The following is a 13,082-nucleotide window of genomic DNA, read 5'->3' as shown; positions in this document are numbered from 1 at the left end:
AATAATATAAAAACTGTCCAATAATAATATATACACACCTCATTTTTTAAACACTCCATTTCCACCTCTATTTATTTCTATTTCTCTCTTCTTATCATCTATCATATCTCATACTTTTTCTCTTTTACTTTTTCTTTTCTTCCTATCTCTCTTTTCATTCCACCTCTCTCCACCTCAAAGAGAGGTGTGAAAGGAACATTATTCTTTTCCTTGCCAATGGCTATCACTATCCTACCACAATAAAATGTTCAGAAGGTGCACCTTGCATTAAATTCTTTGGTCTCTTGTCTTTTTTTTTTGACAACATTTGGTCTCTTGTCTTGACTCGAGATTATGTGATGGATGACTTTTTCCAAGTCTTTTGTGGGCCTTAATCAAGTAAACGTTCTTATCTAACAAAAAATAAAATATAAATACATGAAAATAGAGACGATGTTGCCTTTAGGAATTCGGCCACCCTCTTGCATAATATTAGTCAATGCAGACAAATGACAATAAATAATTAGGAAACATCGAAGAAAATGTCACGAAGTACAAAAATGGTTATTTTTAGGAGACTATTTTAACTCTATTGACAGATTGATACAATCGTGAAATATTGTGTATTGGACAAATAAACTATGAATACATGAATAAAGTAACCAAATAAGATAGATTTTGAACCGACTCTAAGGTATTTCAGACTGGAAAAACAATTATAAAGCATAAATATGTGTTTAAAAAATAAGCAATTCTTGTATAATGTATATGTCAAAAGACACAATCAATCAATCAATCAAATATACTAAAATAGTACCCAAAAAATCAATATCTGATGAGTTAATAGAAGCTTAGAATATTTGGTTGAAATGTCGAAAAATCTCCAAATTTTGTTCAAGTAAAAAAATAGAAGCTTAGTTTGACTCTAGCATATAGAGAGAAGCCTCAAGGCTCAAGCTACTATCTCATTTTCCATTCTTCCTCTCTAACCACAGAAACCCGTACCAGTTGAGAGATGGTGATGGATTCTCTTCTCTCCATCTTCTTTCTCTTCACTCTCTTCTCCTCCAACCTTTTCCCCACCTTTGCATCACAACAACCCTCTTACAAAGACCACTGTGCTTCCATAATCCCAGAGTCAACTCCCAAGAACCCAACCCTCAAACCTTTTCCTCTTGGTGAACAGCACAAAGGTTACTTCACAGGAGGTGAGAGGATCATTGATGCCAGAACTTCATTGAACCGATACACCTTTTACCTTCAATACATGCAAGAAACTCACACCCCTGGCTTGTTCAAAATTCATGGTACTGTTTCATTTAGAAGCACCCCCAACTCTGTTTATGTGAGGGGGAACTTCAGCTTTAGTACTAAAAGGTCAAGTTATGGGCAACGTCACCTCCATAGGAGTTACTTAACCTTCAAGCTTGATGGGTTCTGGTCTGAATCTTCAGGGAAGGTTTGCTTGGTTGGAAAAGGAAGTGGCTATTCCAGAACAGGTAACACTCTTGATCTTGATGCTGTTTTTAAGCTTCAAAATGTCTTCAATGCTAGTAATGTAACTAGCTTGGTTAGTGGAAGCTTGGAGAGTTTTAGTACTAATTCTGACAAGGATGATGAGAGTTACTTTGAACCCATTTCGCTTTTGGTGTTTCCAAAAGCAAATTACAATTATACCTTGGATTCCTTTGAAAATGAGTTCTCTTCTGGGAAATTTTCTGAGCAGGGTTTATCATCACTGAATTTATCAGATTCATTAAGCTTTTGCTCATATCCTCTCTCAAGGGAGTTGAGAAGACTCCAGTTAGAGTACTCTCATGAGTGCAATTCTTCTAAGAACTGCTCTCCTATTAGTGGTGGTTCTGGTCCACTTCCATCTCTGGTGTCTTTGAAAGGAATTGAATGTTCTTCTTCCACCAACAAGCATAGGTTGAGGGCTCTAGTTACATTTTCAAATATTAGTCAATATTGGATTAACCAAGATTTTAATCCCAAAACCATATTGGTAGGGGAGGGATGGTGGGATGAGAAGAGAAACACATTGTGTGTAGTTGCTTGCCGTATCATAGGCAAAGAATCATCCTTGGCGGGTACTCAAGTGGGTGATTGCTCAGTGAGATTTACATTGAGATTCTCTTCAATTTGGTCAATAAAAAACACTAATAGCTTAGTGGGGCAAATTTGGAGCAGAAAGGTTGCTAATGATCCAGGCTACTTCAAGATGATCACAGTTAAAAACTATGATGATGGAAGGGTGGGGGAATTTCAAGCCTCAAAGTATGAGTATACACAGCTAGACAGAGTTAAGAAATCATGCCCAACAAACAAGAATGTGAAGAATCATGATAGATTATATCCAGATGCTGATTCTCAAAACATGAGATTTGATATGAGAGTTACTGAATCAAAAAGAAGAGTAGCCTGGGGCTATTCATCTCCCTCTTCTGTTGGTGGTAAGGTTAAGGTACCTTCTAACTTTGTTAATTTCATTTCTAACTCAAGCTCTCAAACAGAAGTTCCTGATGTTCCAATCCGCACCAGTGGTAGCTTGTTTAACATTAGCTACAAGATTAGCATCTATTCTAATTACACATTACGCGACAAGAATTCAGTGTTTAACTTGTCCTCTGAGGATGTGAAGATTTCTGCAGAAGGTATCTATGATTCTGGAACAGGAACTTTGTGTATGATCGGTTGCCGGGATCTTCCCTCAAAGACACCAATAGCTGGCTCTGTGGACTGCGAGATTTTAGTGAAGTTTCAGTTCCCATCACTAGATGCAAAAGGTGAAAGCTACATTAAGGGAAGCATCGAAAGCACACGCAAAAAATCAGATCCTCTTTATTTCAGAAGTTTAGATCTTTCTTCAGCTGCATTTTACAGAGAAACAGCCCAAAAAGCTGTTTGGAGAATGGACATGGAGATCACCATGGTTCTGACATCAACCACTCTAGCATGTATTTTTGTGGGATTGCAACTCTTCCATGTGAAGAGGAACCCTGATTTACTACCCTTCATCTCCCTCATGATGATGTCAATTCTAACGTTAGGTCACATGATCCCCCTTGTTCTCAACTTTGAAGCACTTTTAGCCCAAAATCCTAACAACAAAAACTTTGTGTTTGGAAATGTTGGATGGCTTGAAGTCAATGAAATAGCTGTGAGAATAATCACCATGGTGGCTTTCTTGCTGCAGTTCCGTCTCCTTCAACTAACTTGGTCGTCGCGAAACGCGGATGAAAGCAAGAAAGGCCTATGGGTTGCTGAGAGGAAAAGTGCATATGTGACTTTACCATTATATGCAGCAGGTTTATTGATTGCGGTGATGTTGTTGAAATTGAAAAATGGATCAACTTGGGAGAATGTGAAATCTTATGGTGGTTTTGTGTTGGATGGGTTTCTCTTGCCACAAATCGTGATGAACCTGTTTTCAAACATTAGGGAGATTAATGTTCTTTCATGTTCATTTTACTTTGGAACCACTTTTGTGAGATTGTTGCCACATGCCTATGATCTTTACAGGGCTCATAACTATGCTCGTTTAGGTGATGCTCATAACTATGCTCGTTTAGGTGATGGATCATACTACTATGCAGATCCAAGTGCAGATTTTTACTCCACTTCTTGGGATATTGTCATTCCTTTGGGAGGTATCTTGTTTGCTATCATTATCTACCTGCAGCAACGTTTTGGTGCTCATTGTGTTCTGCCAAGCAGATTCAGAGGGTCAAATGTATATGAAAAGGTGCCTGTGGTGACTGAATCTGAACTCTGAAGAAGAAGTTGAGGGATTTGGATTTTCTGCAGTAAAAAAAATCCTAAAGTCATGGAAGTCATGACTTCATAGCATTCACCAAAAAAAGAGAGAGGATCTCAATTTTATGTGTATGATTGTCATTTTAAATTTCATCTATTTGAACTTAATCCGACGGCTACCAAACAATGACCGTAATGAAGTTACGTTGATGACTTGTTGATAGATATACTCTTCAAAGATAAATTTGTTAGCTATGAAGTTATTTTGGCAAGCAAATTTTTAGAGGACTTTTGGAAAATTGTGGTTTTTTATTTTTGAAATTTTTAAAATGATTTTGGAAAAAAAACAAATTCATATTACAATCAAGCACAAAGATGTCCCTGAATGATAGCTTGGTAAGAGCTGGGGACATATGAGTTGGGAGGGGAAAGTCCAAAGATCCATTCTTAAAAGTTGTAATTTATCTTTCAGAAGTACCTAGCACAAAGATCAACTCACCTAGACTGCCGACAACATTAAACTCCATATCGTAGGTGCTGGTACTAAGCATACATTTAAAAACAGGGTTTAGCAGAGTGGTTGGTTTATGTTAGTGGTGAGGTAAATGTACGAAAGGTGATAGTTATGTTATTAGTGATCACATGTGACATCCTCATCTGACATTGGATGATCTCCATGTTATCATGGTAGCTTGGTTGTATCACTACACTAGTGTGCGATGATTGATGGTGTTAGGATGAAAGCAACGGGGGAGGAGGTGCAAGAATCTTACAAGCCATGTGGTGTTGAATAGCCCCCCAAATCCACCAACATCCCTTTGATTTGGGGATATCTTTAAGATTATATACCTTGCCTTGAGACTTGAGTTATGCAGAATTAATCAGAAGTAACCATTTTTATGGATGTCGTGAGGTGTTAATACCTTCCCCACACGTAAATGACTCCCGAATCAAGAACTTTGTCGCAGACTAATTTTCTATTTGTTTTTGTAGAGTTCCAAATTCCCTTAATAATTGGTGGCGACTTCATTCATATTCTCACTCACGCTTATATTCTCATCTCTTATATTACTTATATTTATTTATCTATTTATTTTATTTTTTCATCGTCCTGCTGCGACCTTGGTTGCGAAAATCCTTGCCACCAAGGTTGTCAGACTCAAAGGTCTACTACGCAAACTAATTTTGGGGAGGTAAACTCGTTTCGCAGAGTTGACTCGTAGACTTGTAAGAGTCTACCAAAAGAAAATCTTAGTAAAACCTGTCATGATGTATAAAGAACACATACTACAACCATTAATGAGACATTAACCAAATAAATTCAACACTAAACTTCATAACAAATCAAAGTTAAACAAAGTACATAAACAACCAAAGTACCAATGGTGCATAATTCACAATAAAGTCTTAAAGAGTGAAAGTTCTGGTTCACGCTCAGGATAAATGTGGAACACAATGTCCAGGACAACATGTAGAACAACGTGTATAACGTACAAGAATTAAGCCACAACAATCAATACAGTAGAGACAACATAGTAACAACAGTAAATCAATAAAGAAGAACACAGAGAATTGGTAATCCAGTTCGGTGCAACATCACCTACATTTGGAGGGCTTCGGCCCGAGAAAGATAATCCACTATTATAGAGAATCAAGTACAAAAAGCTCTTAATTGAACAGCCCCTGTTCACAACCTTTCTACCTATTCCTACTAATGGCTTATTACTTAGGTCTCCCCCTAAGTATGAGAACTCTCTCACAATCACTGCCACAGTGATTGAACTTACAATAAGCAACACAGGTTTGAAGAGATTACAACTCAACTAAAACAAACCAACTCTATGCCATATGATCATCAATGGAGGGAGTAGAGTGGTGTACAAAATAACAGTGGACTCACAGAGAAACAAACCCTAAAACAAACGTTCTTGCTCAAGCAACACAACGCATAATCCCCCCTTGAGCAGCTAGGGTTAGGTCTTCTTAAATAACAATTCTTCAGCAGCCTTTAATCTTCAATGGGCTTGCAACATAGTCCATAAGCTTAAATATTGAACAAATCTTCTTGTCAAAGATTTGATCACAAACATATTTTCTCCACAAGCTAAAACAGAAACAAATCTTTCTTCACCAGATTTGTTCACATAATAAAACAACCACCTCAGACTAAATCTGGAACAAATATTTTTAAACCAGTACCTGTGAGACCCGAAAGTAAATAGAACGTTTATTTATTTAATTTGCATATCGTACGACAACGCGTTTTATTTATTAATTATTTTTATTAAATATTACTCGCGCCGCGATGGCGGGAAATACCTTAAGGAATATTTTCCTTATAGCTATTTAATGGTGTGTTTATATTTTAGTATTTTTATATTATTTTCCTTACTCGAATCTAATCGCGATCCGTGAAAATTAATCGAGTATTAATTAATTACAATATTTTTATTTTATAGAGTTTTATTTAAATACAAGAATAATATTATAATTATTTTTATGTGTGTCATTTCATTTTAATCTTAAGAATTTCTATTGTCTTATTATCCCTTTCTTTTTATAGAGATGACCTGTTCTAACAGGTTACCTTCTTATAATTACCTATGTTAGCCTATCACCAAAGAATATTCTTTATTCTTTTCCCTCAACCACTCAATTAATTCATTCACATCTTCCCACACCATCCACTCTCTTCCCAACCACTCATTCAAAATTCAAATTTTCACTAACTTTTTATCTCTCCTTCACGTGGTCCCCACTTCCCTAATTAAGCATTGATTTTTCTCTCTTCCTCCACTCGCTCTCTCAACCGTCCCCACTCTTTCTCCCTCTTTAGTCATTAAATTATTTTTTCTTTCTCCCCACTTTTCCTTGCACGTGAGCCACCCCCATCAGATCAAATCATTTTTCCTTGAGTGAATCACCATTTTGGTCCCTGAGATTGTAAGCGTCGGTCATAGTAGTCCCTGGGTTTCATTAATGGTGAAAAAAATCCCTGAGTTTGTCTCCGTCGGTCATAGTAGTCCCTAACCACGTTGGGCCGTTAGTCCCTAGGACAAAATGACGTTAAGTGACACATAAGATCACACACGTGGCTGCCACGTGTGTACAAGAAAAGTTAAAAACATGAAATCCATCAATTTGGTCCCCGAAATAAAAAACCCTTATGTCTTCATCTTCTTCAAACATCTTCCTCATAAAACCCAGAAACTTCTAAAAAATAAAAAACAAATCTCCTCAAACCTACTCATCATCAAACACATGAATGATATATATGAAATCTAAATTTTTCATCAAACCAAACGTTTGAATCCCAAACATTATACAATTACATCTTTATGTCCACCTCAGATTCACAGAGAAAAGGAAAGAAACAGTGGTATCAATCTCTCACCTTGTCTCTTTTCCACCTCCATGCTTCCATTGGGAGGAGACCAAGGAGACCTCCAACCAAAAATCCAACAAAGTGGAAAGAAAAGACAAAAAGACAGCCGCTGGAAAGGAAAAGCAACGCTGGCAATGTGACATGCTTCCATTGTTGATTCTTCCTCCTCCTCCTCTCTCCAATTGAAGAAAAAACTCTGCCCTCCTCCTCCTCTCCGGTCAGATCTGTACAAGTTCACCCAGAGAAGACAAAAAGAAACCCATGTTCACCTCTTCAAACCCAGATTAAACCCTAGAAAAAAAGCCCAGAGTCAATTCAACACTTGAGGTTGGTGGAAGGAGAGAGGGAAGCAGATCTGAGGCTCAAATACACTTGTTGGGGTTTGGATCTGAGTCTTGAGAAAGAGACCGATAGAGAAAGAGACCAGAAAAAACCCATCTTCACCTCTCCCCTTTTCTCCCGCCGCTATCTTCAATAGCTCTCTTCGTCACGATCTCGCTCTCTCCATCTTCAATCACTCTCTAAAGGTTGTGCCTTTTTGAAGGATTTGTTGATATGGAGATGAAAGGTGGTGGCTTTGGTCGAGAGTTGGTGACTGGGTTTGAGTTGATGACTTAGAATCCTACTGTGTTGAGAGAGTAGCAATGAGGGATCAAAGAGAGGGAGAAGAAAGATGCAGGTTGAGTGGCTTCGGTGTTTTGGTTGGGTGGGAATTACATCGATTTGTTGCAGAAGAGAGTTCATAACAACAACTGGATTGAAATTTGAGGCTTTGAATTTGGTTCCTTCGTCACTAATTTGGGATTGGAAATTTGAATTTTAGTTTTCTGTTTTGAATGATTGGGAACTTTGATTTGTTTATTTGTTGGTGTCTGGCGTAGAAATTGAAAAAAAGTTTCAGTATATCTTCAAATCTGAAACGTTTCTAGAAAAGTATAAATAGGACTTTCCTAATTGATTTATGAGAATTTGGGATTGTTTTTTTTTTTGAAACGTTTCTTTTACACACGTGGCAGCCACGTGTGTGATCTTATGTGTCACTTAACATCATTTTGTCCTAGGGACTAACGGCCCAACGTGGTTAGGGACTACTATGACCGACGGAGACAAACTCAGGGATTTTTTTCACCATTAATGAAACCCAGGGACTACTATGACCGATGCTTACAATCTCAGGGACCAAAATGGTGATTCACTCTTTTTCCTTTCACCACATGCATGTACCATACATGATGTATGTATGGATACACCATTGGTCCCACATACTCACACAAAGGATGCACATGCCACTCATTAAAAATCTGAACCATATCCTCTCTCTCACTCACTCGACCTTTTCTCTCTTTCTCCCACAAAAGAAAAATATGTTTTTCTTCTTCCTCATTCTATTTCTTCTGCAACCTCTCTTCTTCCTCCTCACCATTTTCTTCTTCCCAACATGTCTGGAACAACACCACCACCACGAGCCAAAACCGCGAGCACCACCACCTCCATGCCTCCTTCACGCAGCAACCACCACTGTCCACGTTCTGTTTTTCCTCTCCATGAAAGCCACCACCAAAACCCTAGCCGCCACCTTTTTCCTCCGATCTCCGGCGAACCATTAAGTTTTTGGAGAAACCAACGCCACCACTGAACTCCTCTAATCATCCGCAACAAAACCCCTCCATCGATTCGATGATCGGCCACCGTGACTCCGGCGACCGCCGCCGCCGCCGTCTTCTCCGGCGAGCTTTGTTCTGAGAAAGGAGGCCAATTTCTTGAAGCTCTCGACCTCCTCTTCCTGAATCTAAGGCTCAATCATCATTAAGAGGTGATTATTCTTATCTTTTTCAAATTTCCCTTTTTCAAAACCCTAGCTTTTCTCTTGTTCATATCCTAAGTTCCATTCTCTGAGTTATGTGCCCTTATTATTATTCAGTGTCAATGGCTACTGGAGGAAGGGGAGAGCACGACCAGACCAGAGGAAGAACTGAAGCTCAGTCCCATGACCATGAGACTTGAGGTAGAAGGAGAAAGAATTGAACACTGTGTTTAGAAATTATATGTTAATAGAAAAAAAATATAGTGGTAGTATTTTGGGCTTATCCTTGTATTAATTAGTTATGATGGAAAATGGTATTGTTGGTGTCTATATTGGTACTGTTATTCTAAAAATAAAACCATATGTTAAAGCTGAAGTAAATGTTTTGAAGGTTACACTTAGGTTATTTTGGCTGATGAGATCAATGGAGTTATATTGAAAATAAATAATTAAAAATTTCAATCCTTTGTGCCATGATTCATGGTTATTTAGGGCTGTTCCTTGTTAAATAGAATTTGGATTTTTCACTGGACTTTTTCTGTCAAAATGGTCTCTCACGTAAGCCTTGTAGTATGTTGGACCATCCTCCCCAATTTTGATGTATTTCAACTCCAATTTCGTTAGCCATTATTTCTAGTTACCTAATATGCTAATGTACAATGACTAATACTCCTTTTTGGGGTCATCTAGTTTTAACTTAAAATATCATTCTCTTTTAACAAATAATGGCCTTGCCTAGACACTAGACAGTTTGATATAGCACTTGTGAAAATACAACAATTGATGAATGTAGCAAAAATACATTAAAATAAGAATAGTTCTTTGCAACTTTTAGTTCACGTTTTCATTACTCTTGGTTTTGATTAAAGACCTCACTTTTAAATGTCAAGCAATTAGAATCACTTAAGTTTTTGACAATAATTTTCTATTGTGATTTCCACCCTTATTTAGATGATAGGTTCTTTAGTTCCGTTGAGAAAATTTGGGCTGGAATTGGAAGATGAGTAAACATAGTCTTATGTTATAAAATTTGGGGCTGAATCATTATAATTTTTTTATTTCTAGTGAGCTATTTTGTATCACGAAAATTGGGACAGCTATACCTTTAAAAGTTGAGTTTGGAAATGCTTTTGCCTAAAGTGAGTTTGAATTTGAGACTAGCTTCTCCTCAATTATTATTTATACGCCTTTAACACCTACATGAAGTTTCCTTCCAATTTAAATGATAATCATTTTAATTGCCCTAGTTGTATAATCCTTTGGGGATTCAATGTTTAAATAATTGTAATTGTTAATTAAATGATGTAGGTGACTATATTTCTAGTATTTCTCGTGGCACCAAAATAGAATTTCAAAGAAAGGCATTATTCTATGTGTGTGTGTGCGATTGTAGAAAATAAAGGAAAAGATTTATTGTGAGATGCTATGTAATTAATTAAATTGAAAGAGACTCATTTGTATGATATTGTGAAAAGACCTCAATGAGTATCCTAATAGAGACTGAGAACTCTAAGGAAAACTGGAGGAGTAAATACTAGTTATTTATACTTTTCTATTTTAAAGATATCAGTATTTGGTTTTAAAGTTGACTTTCTAAGTCAAAAGCTTTTTGAAGTATTGAATATTGTTACTGTTTTGTTGTCATTACAACGACTTGTCTGGATTTCTGAGATTTATCCTAATGGGTTATAACCATTATGGGGATTAGGTTTAACATGCGTTCGCTTCGAGTCAATTGCCTGAAGTCGTAGTTTTAGACCTTCAGTTAGTAGGTTAACTCAAATGGTAATTACGTCATGTGTACTTATGAAGGGTACGAATAACGGGAGCGCTTGACGACGAAGCTAAAAGAATAAAAGGAAGCACAGCTGACACGGGAAAGCAAAGATGTGTTGGAATTGAAATTGCAGCTAGTATGAGAATTGGCTAAGGTGAGGGCTACTCACTGAAGTATTAGTTAATGCTTTAGGTGTCGACGTATTCGACTTGATTTACTGTTTATGCACTTGTTTGTGTTTGACTGGGAAAATGTTTTCTGAGACTTCGGATGACAATGTAGATGATTCATCTACTGACTGTTTTGAGATTGAATTACATGCTACGTGCTAAATGGTTAATCTAGGATGTGTGATATCTGCCATATATGCTAAGTGCTACGTGGTTAATCTAGGATGTATTTATATATGAGCTATGATGGTTGTTTCTGTGCTGATTTAACTATGCTATGGAACGTAAATCTGTGATACTGGAGAGTGAGGATAACGGGCAAGTCATGCCGAATTTTTATGAGATTTTTGAGAGTTTGAAAGGACGAACGGAGTTCGGGCCTTGTTACGTTTTAGTGGATCGAGACATTCTCTGGGAATTACTTGGGATTATGGGATCTTTGAAAACTCATAGGGTTATGACAAGACTAAACGAAACCGATTTTGACAAGGAAAATTCATAAGACATTAATCAATCTCTAAACCTTTGAATAATAATAACAATCTCAGTTAAGAGCTTAGGACTTGAAGATTTGTTTGAAAAATGAGAAGTGTCGTCGAGTCCAAGTTTTGAGGAATTTATAAGTTTCTGAGTATGTTGATACTCTTTTTGCTCGATGAGCAGTTTGTTGTTTGGCTATCTAAAGTTTAGCCGGAAACTTTAAGTTTCCAAGTACAATCGTACTCTTTCGCTCGATGAGCAGTTTATTGTTTGGCTATCTAAAGTTTAGCCGGGAACTTTAAGTTCCAAGTACTGTGGTACTCTTTGCTCGCTGAGCAGTTTTTGACCATCGGATGGAGATGAGTCGGATAACTCAAGAAGTTATCATGAATAATTGCATTCTTTCTTCTTATGATTTATTGATTTTGTCGCAGAATCGACATTTACCTTAGGGTACTCTTTTTAAAGACATTAAGTTAATTAGAACACGTGGCGACGTGTCGAGTGAGGTCGGAGACGTTGTTTGGCTAATCACTTTGCATTCATGCACTCATTTTGAGGTTAATACACGGCGTGATACCGGACCTCGGTGGATTCCAAAATGGTCATAAGACCCGGATTTCCATATTTAGAACACTACGGTGGTTCTTAGTAGCAGACGGAATGGCAGACCTACGGGTTCACTGCTGATCTGACTACTTTTGTGTGGTGTAAGAGACACGCGAGCAGGGAGGTACCCATCGTGGCTGGTGTTAGGGCCGTCTCGTTGATGTCCATCCTTTCTTCCGGAATGCATCTTGTCAACCAGCATTGCATTTCATGCAACATACATACTGACTTAGTTGCTGAGTGTGATTGGTACTTGTTAATCCTATTTGAGGCATGCTAATTGTTATTATGATTCTTTCATATTCATTGTGATATATGCAACCCTAGGATGTTATCCCTAAAAATATAAGCCTAAGTGGTTATTATTTATTTTCCTTACATATTGGATTTATTATTTATATAATTCTTTGGAGTTGACCCTCGCGTCTTCTGTGTGTGTTTTGGCGGACTACGCCCATTGTCAGACAACGATAGGTGGTGATGCGAGCAGATGCTACTTCATGTCGAAGAACTATAGAAGACTCGAAGAATAGAGTCGGGTGTAAGGCTAGAGCCTTTTGGGTAAAGAACTTATCATTGTTGGTTAAAGCTTATAGGATTATTTTATAAGTATTGTTTAAAGTTTTGGGTAGGTTCCGGTGCATTGCTATCTTGCGATTCTCCGATTTGGAAATCGTAGGGAGTATATCGGATTTATGAGTCATTGCATAATAAGATTCCTCGTGAATCTAATTCTATTCGTTAGGTTTGTAAGTTGGGTTCATCTGTTGTTACCTCCGGGTACTTGCCTTGTTTAAGGCTGGATGTAAATCTATATACAGTTGGGAGTATGCATTTCATGATTTAGAAATACTTTGAAAAGAAAAAAAATACTCACATTTATAAATCCCTTTTAGAAAATATTGCATATTTATTTTAATAGGTTACTAAAGTGACCCCCGGAAATCGGGGTGTTACAGTACCAAATCTTATCAAATAAGATTTGAACATAAAAAGATATAATCTTCTACAATTTAAACCAAATCAAATCTTCTTCAGCAGATTTGATTATACCTGATATATTTCCAGATAACACACGGAAGCTTATTCAACAACCCTAGCTTGTTGATCACGTAAGCTTCT

General features: G+C 37.3%; 1 protein-coding gene and 1 long non-coding RNA gene across 2 annotated transcripts; both read left to right on the top strand.

Annotated features, from left to right (window-relative positions):
- The first annotated feature begins 994 nt into the window (after nucleotides 1–994).
- On the top strand, nucleotides 995–3,754 carry LOC130744301 (uncharacterized). Its single transcript, XM_057596489.1, has one exon. It carries the CDS (start codon nucleotides 995–997, stop codon nucleotides 3,752–3,754), a length of 2,760 nt encoding a protein of 919 aa, XP_057452472.1.
- Nucleotides 3,755–7,929: 4,175 nt separating this feature from the next.
- On the top strand, nucleotides 7,930–9,386 carry LOC130743276 (uncharacterized). The gene is made up of 2 exons (XR_009021424.1): nucleotides 7,930–8,933; nucleotides 9,042–9,386. It is a non-coding gene; the product is annotated as an uncharacterized LOC130743276 (long non-coding RNA).
- The last annotated feature ends 3,696 nt before the right edge of the window (nucleotides 9,387–13,082 follow it).

This window comes from Lotus japonicus, chromosome 3, assembly GCF_012489685.1.
Source record: "Lotus japonicus ecotype B-129 chromosome 3, LjGifu_v1.2".
Classification (NCBI taxonomy): Eukaryota; Viridiplantae; Streptophyta; class Magnoliopsida; order Fabales; family Fabaceae; genus Lotus; species Lotus japonicus.
This window is presented reverse-complemented; position numbering and strand designations above follow the sequence as displayed.

Coding starts and splice junctions, on each gene's coding strand:
- LOC130744301 (XM_057596489.1), top strand. CDS start 995: ATGGTGATGGATTCTCTTCTCTCCATCTTCTTTCTCTTCACTCTCTTC.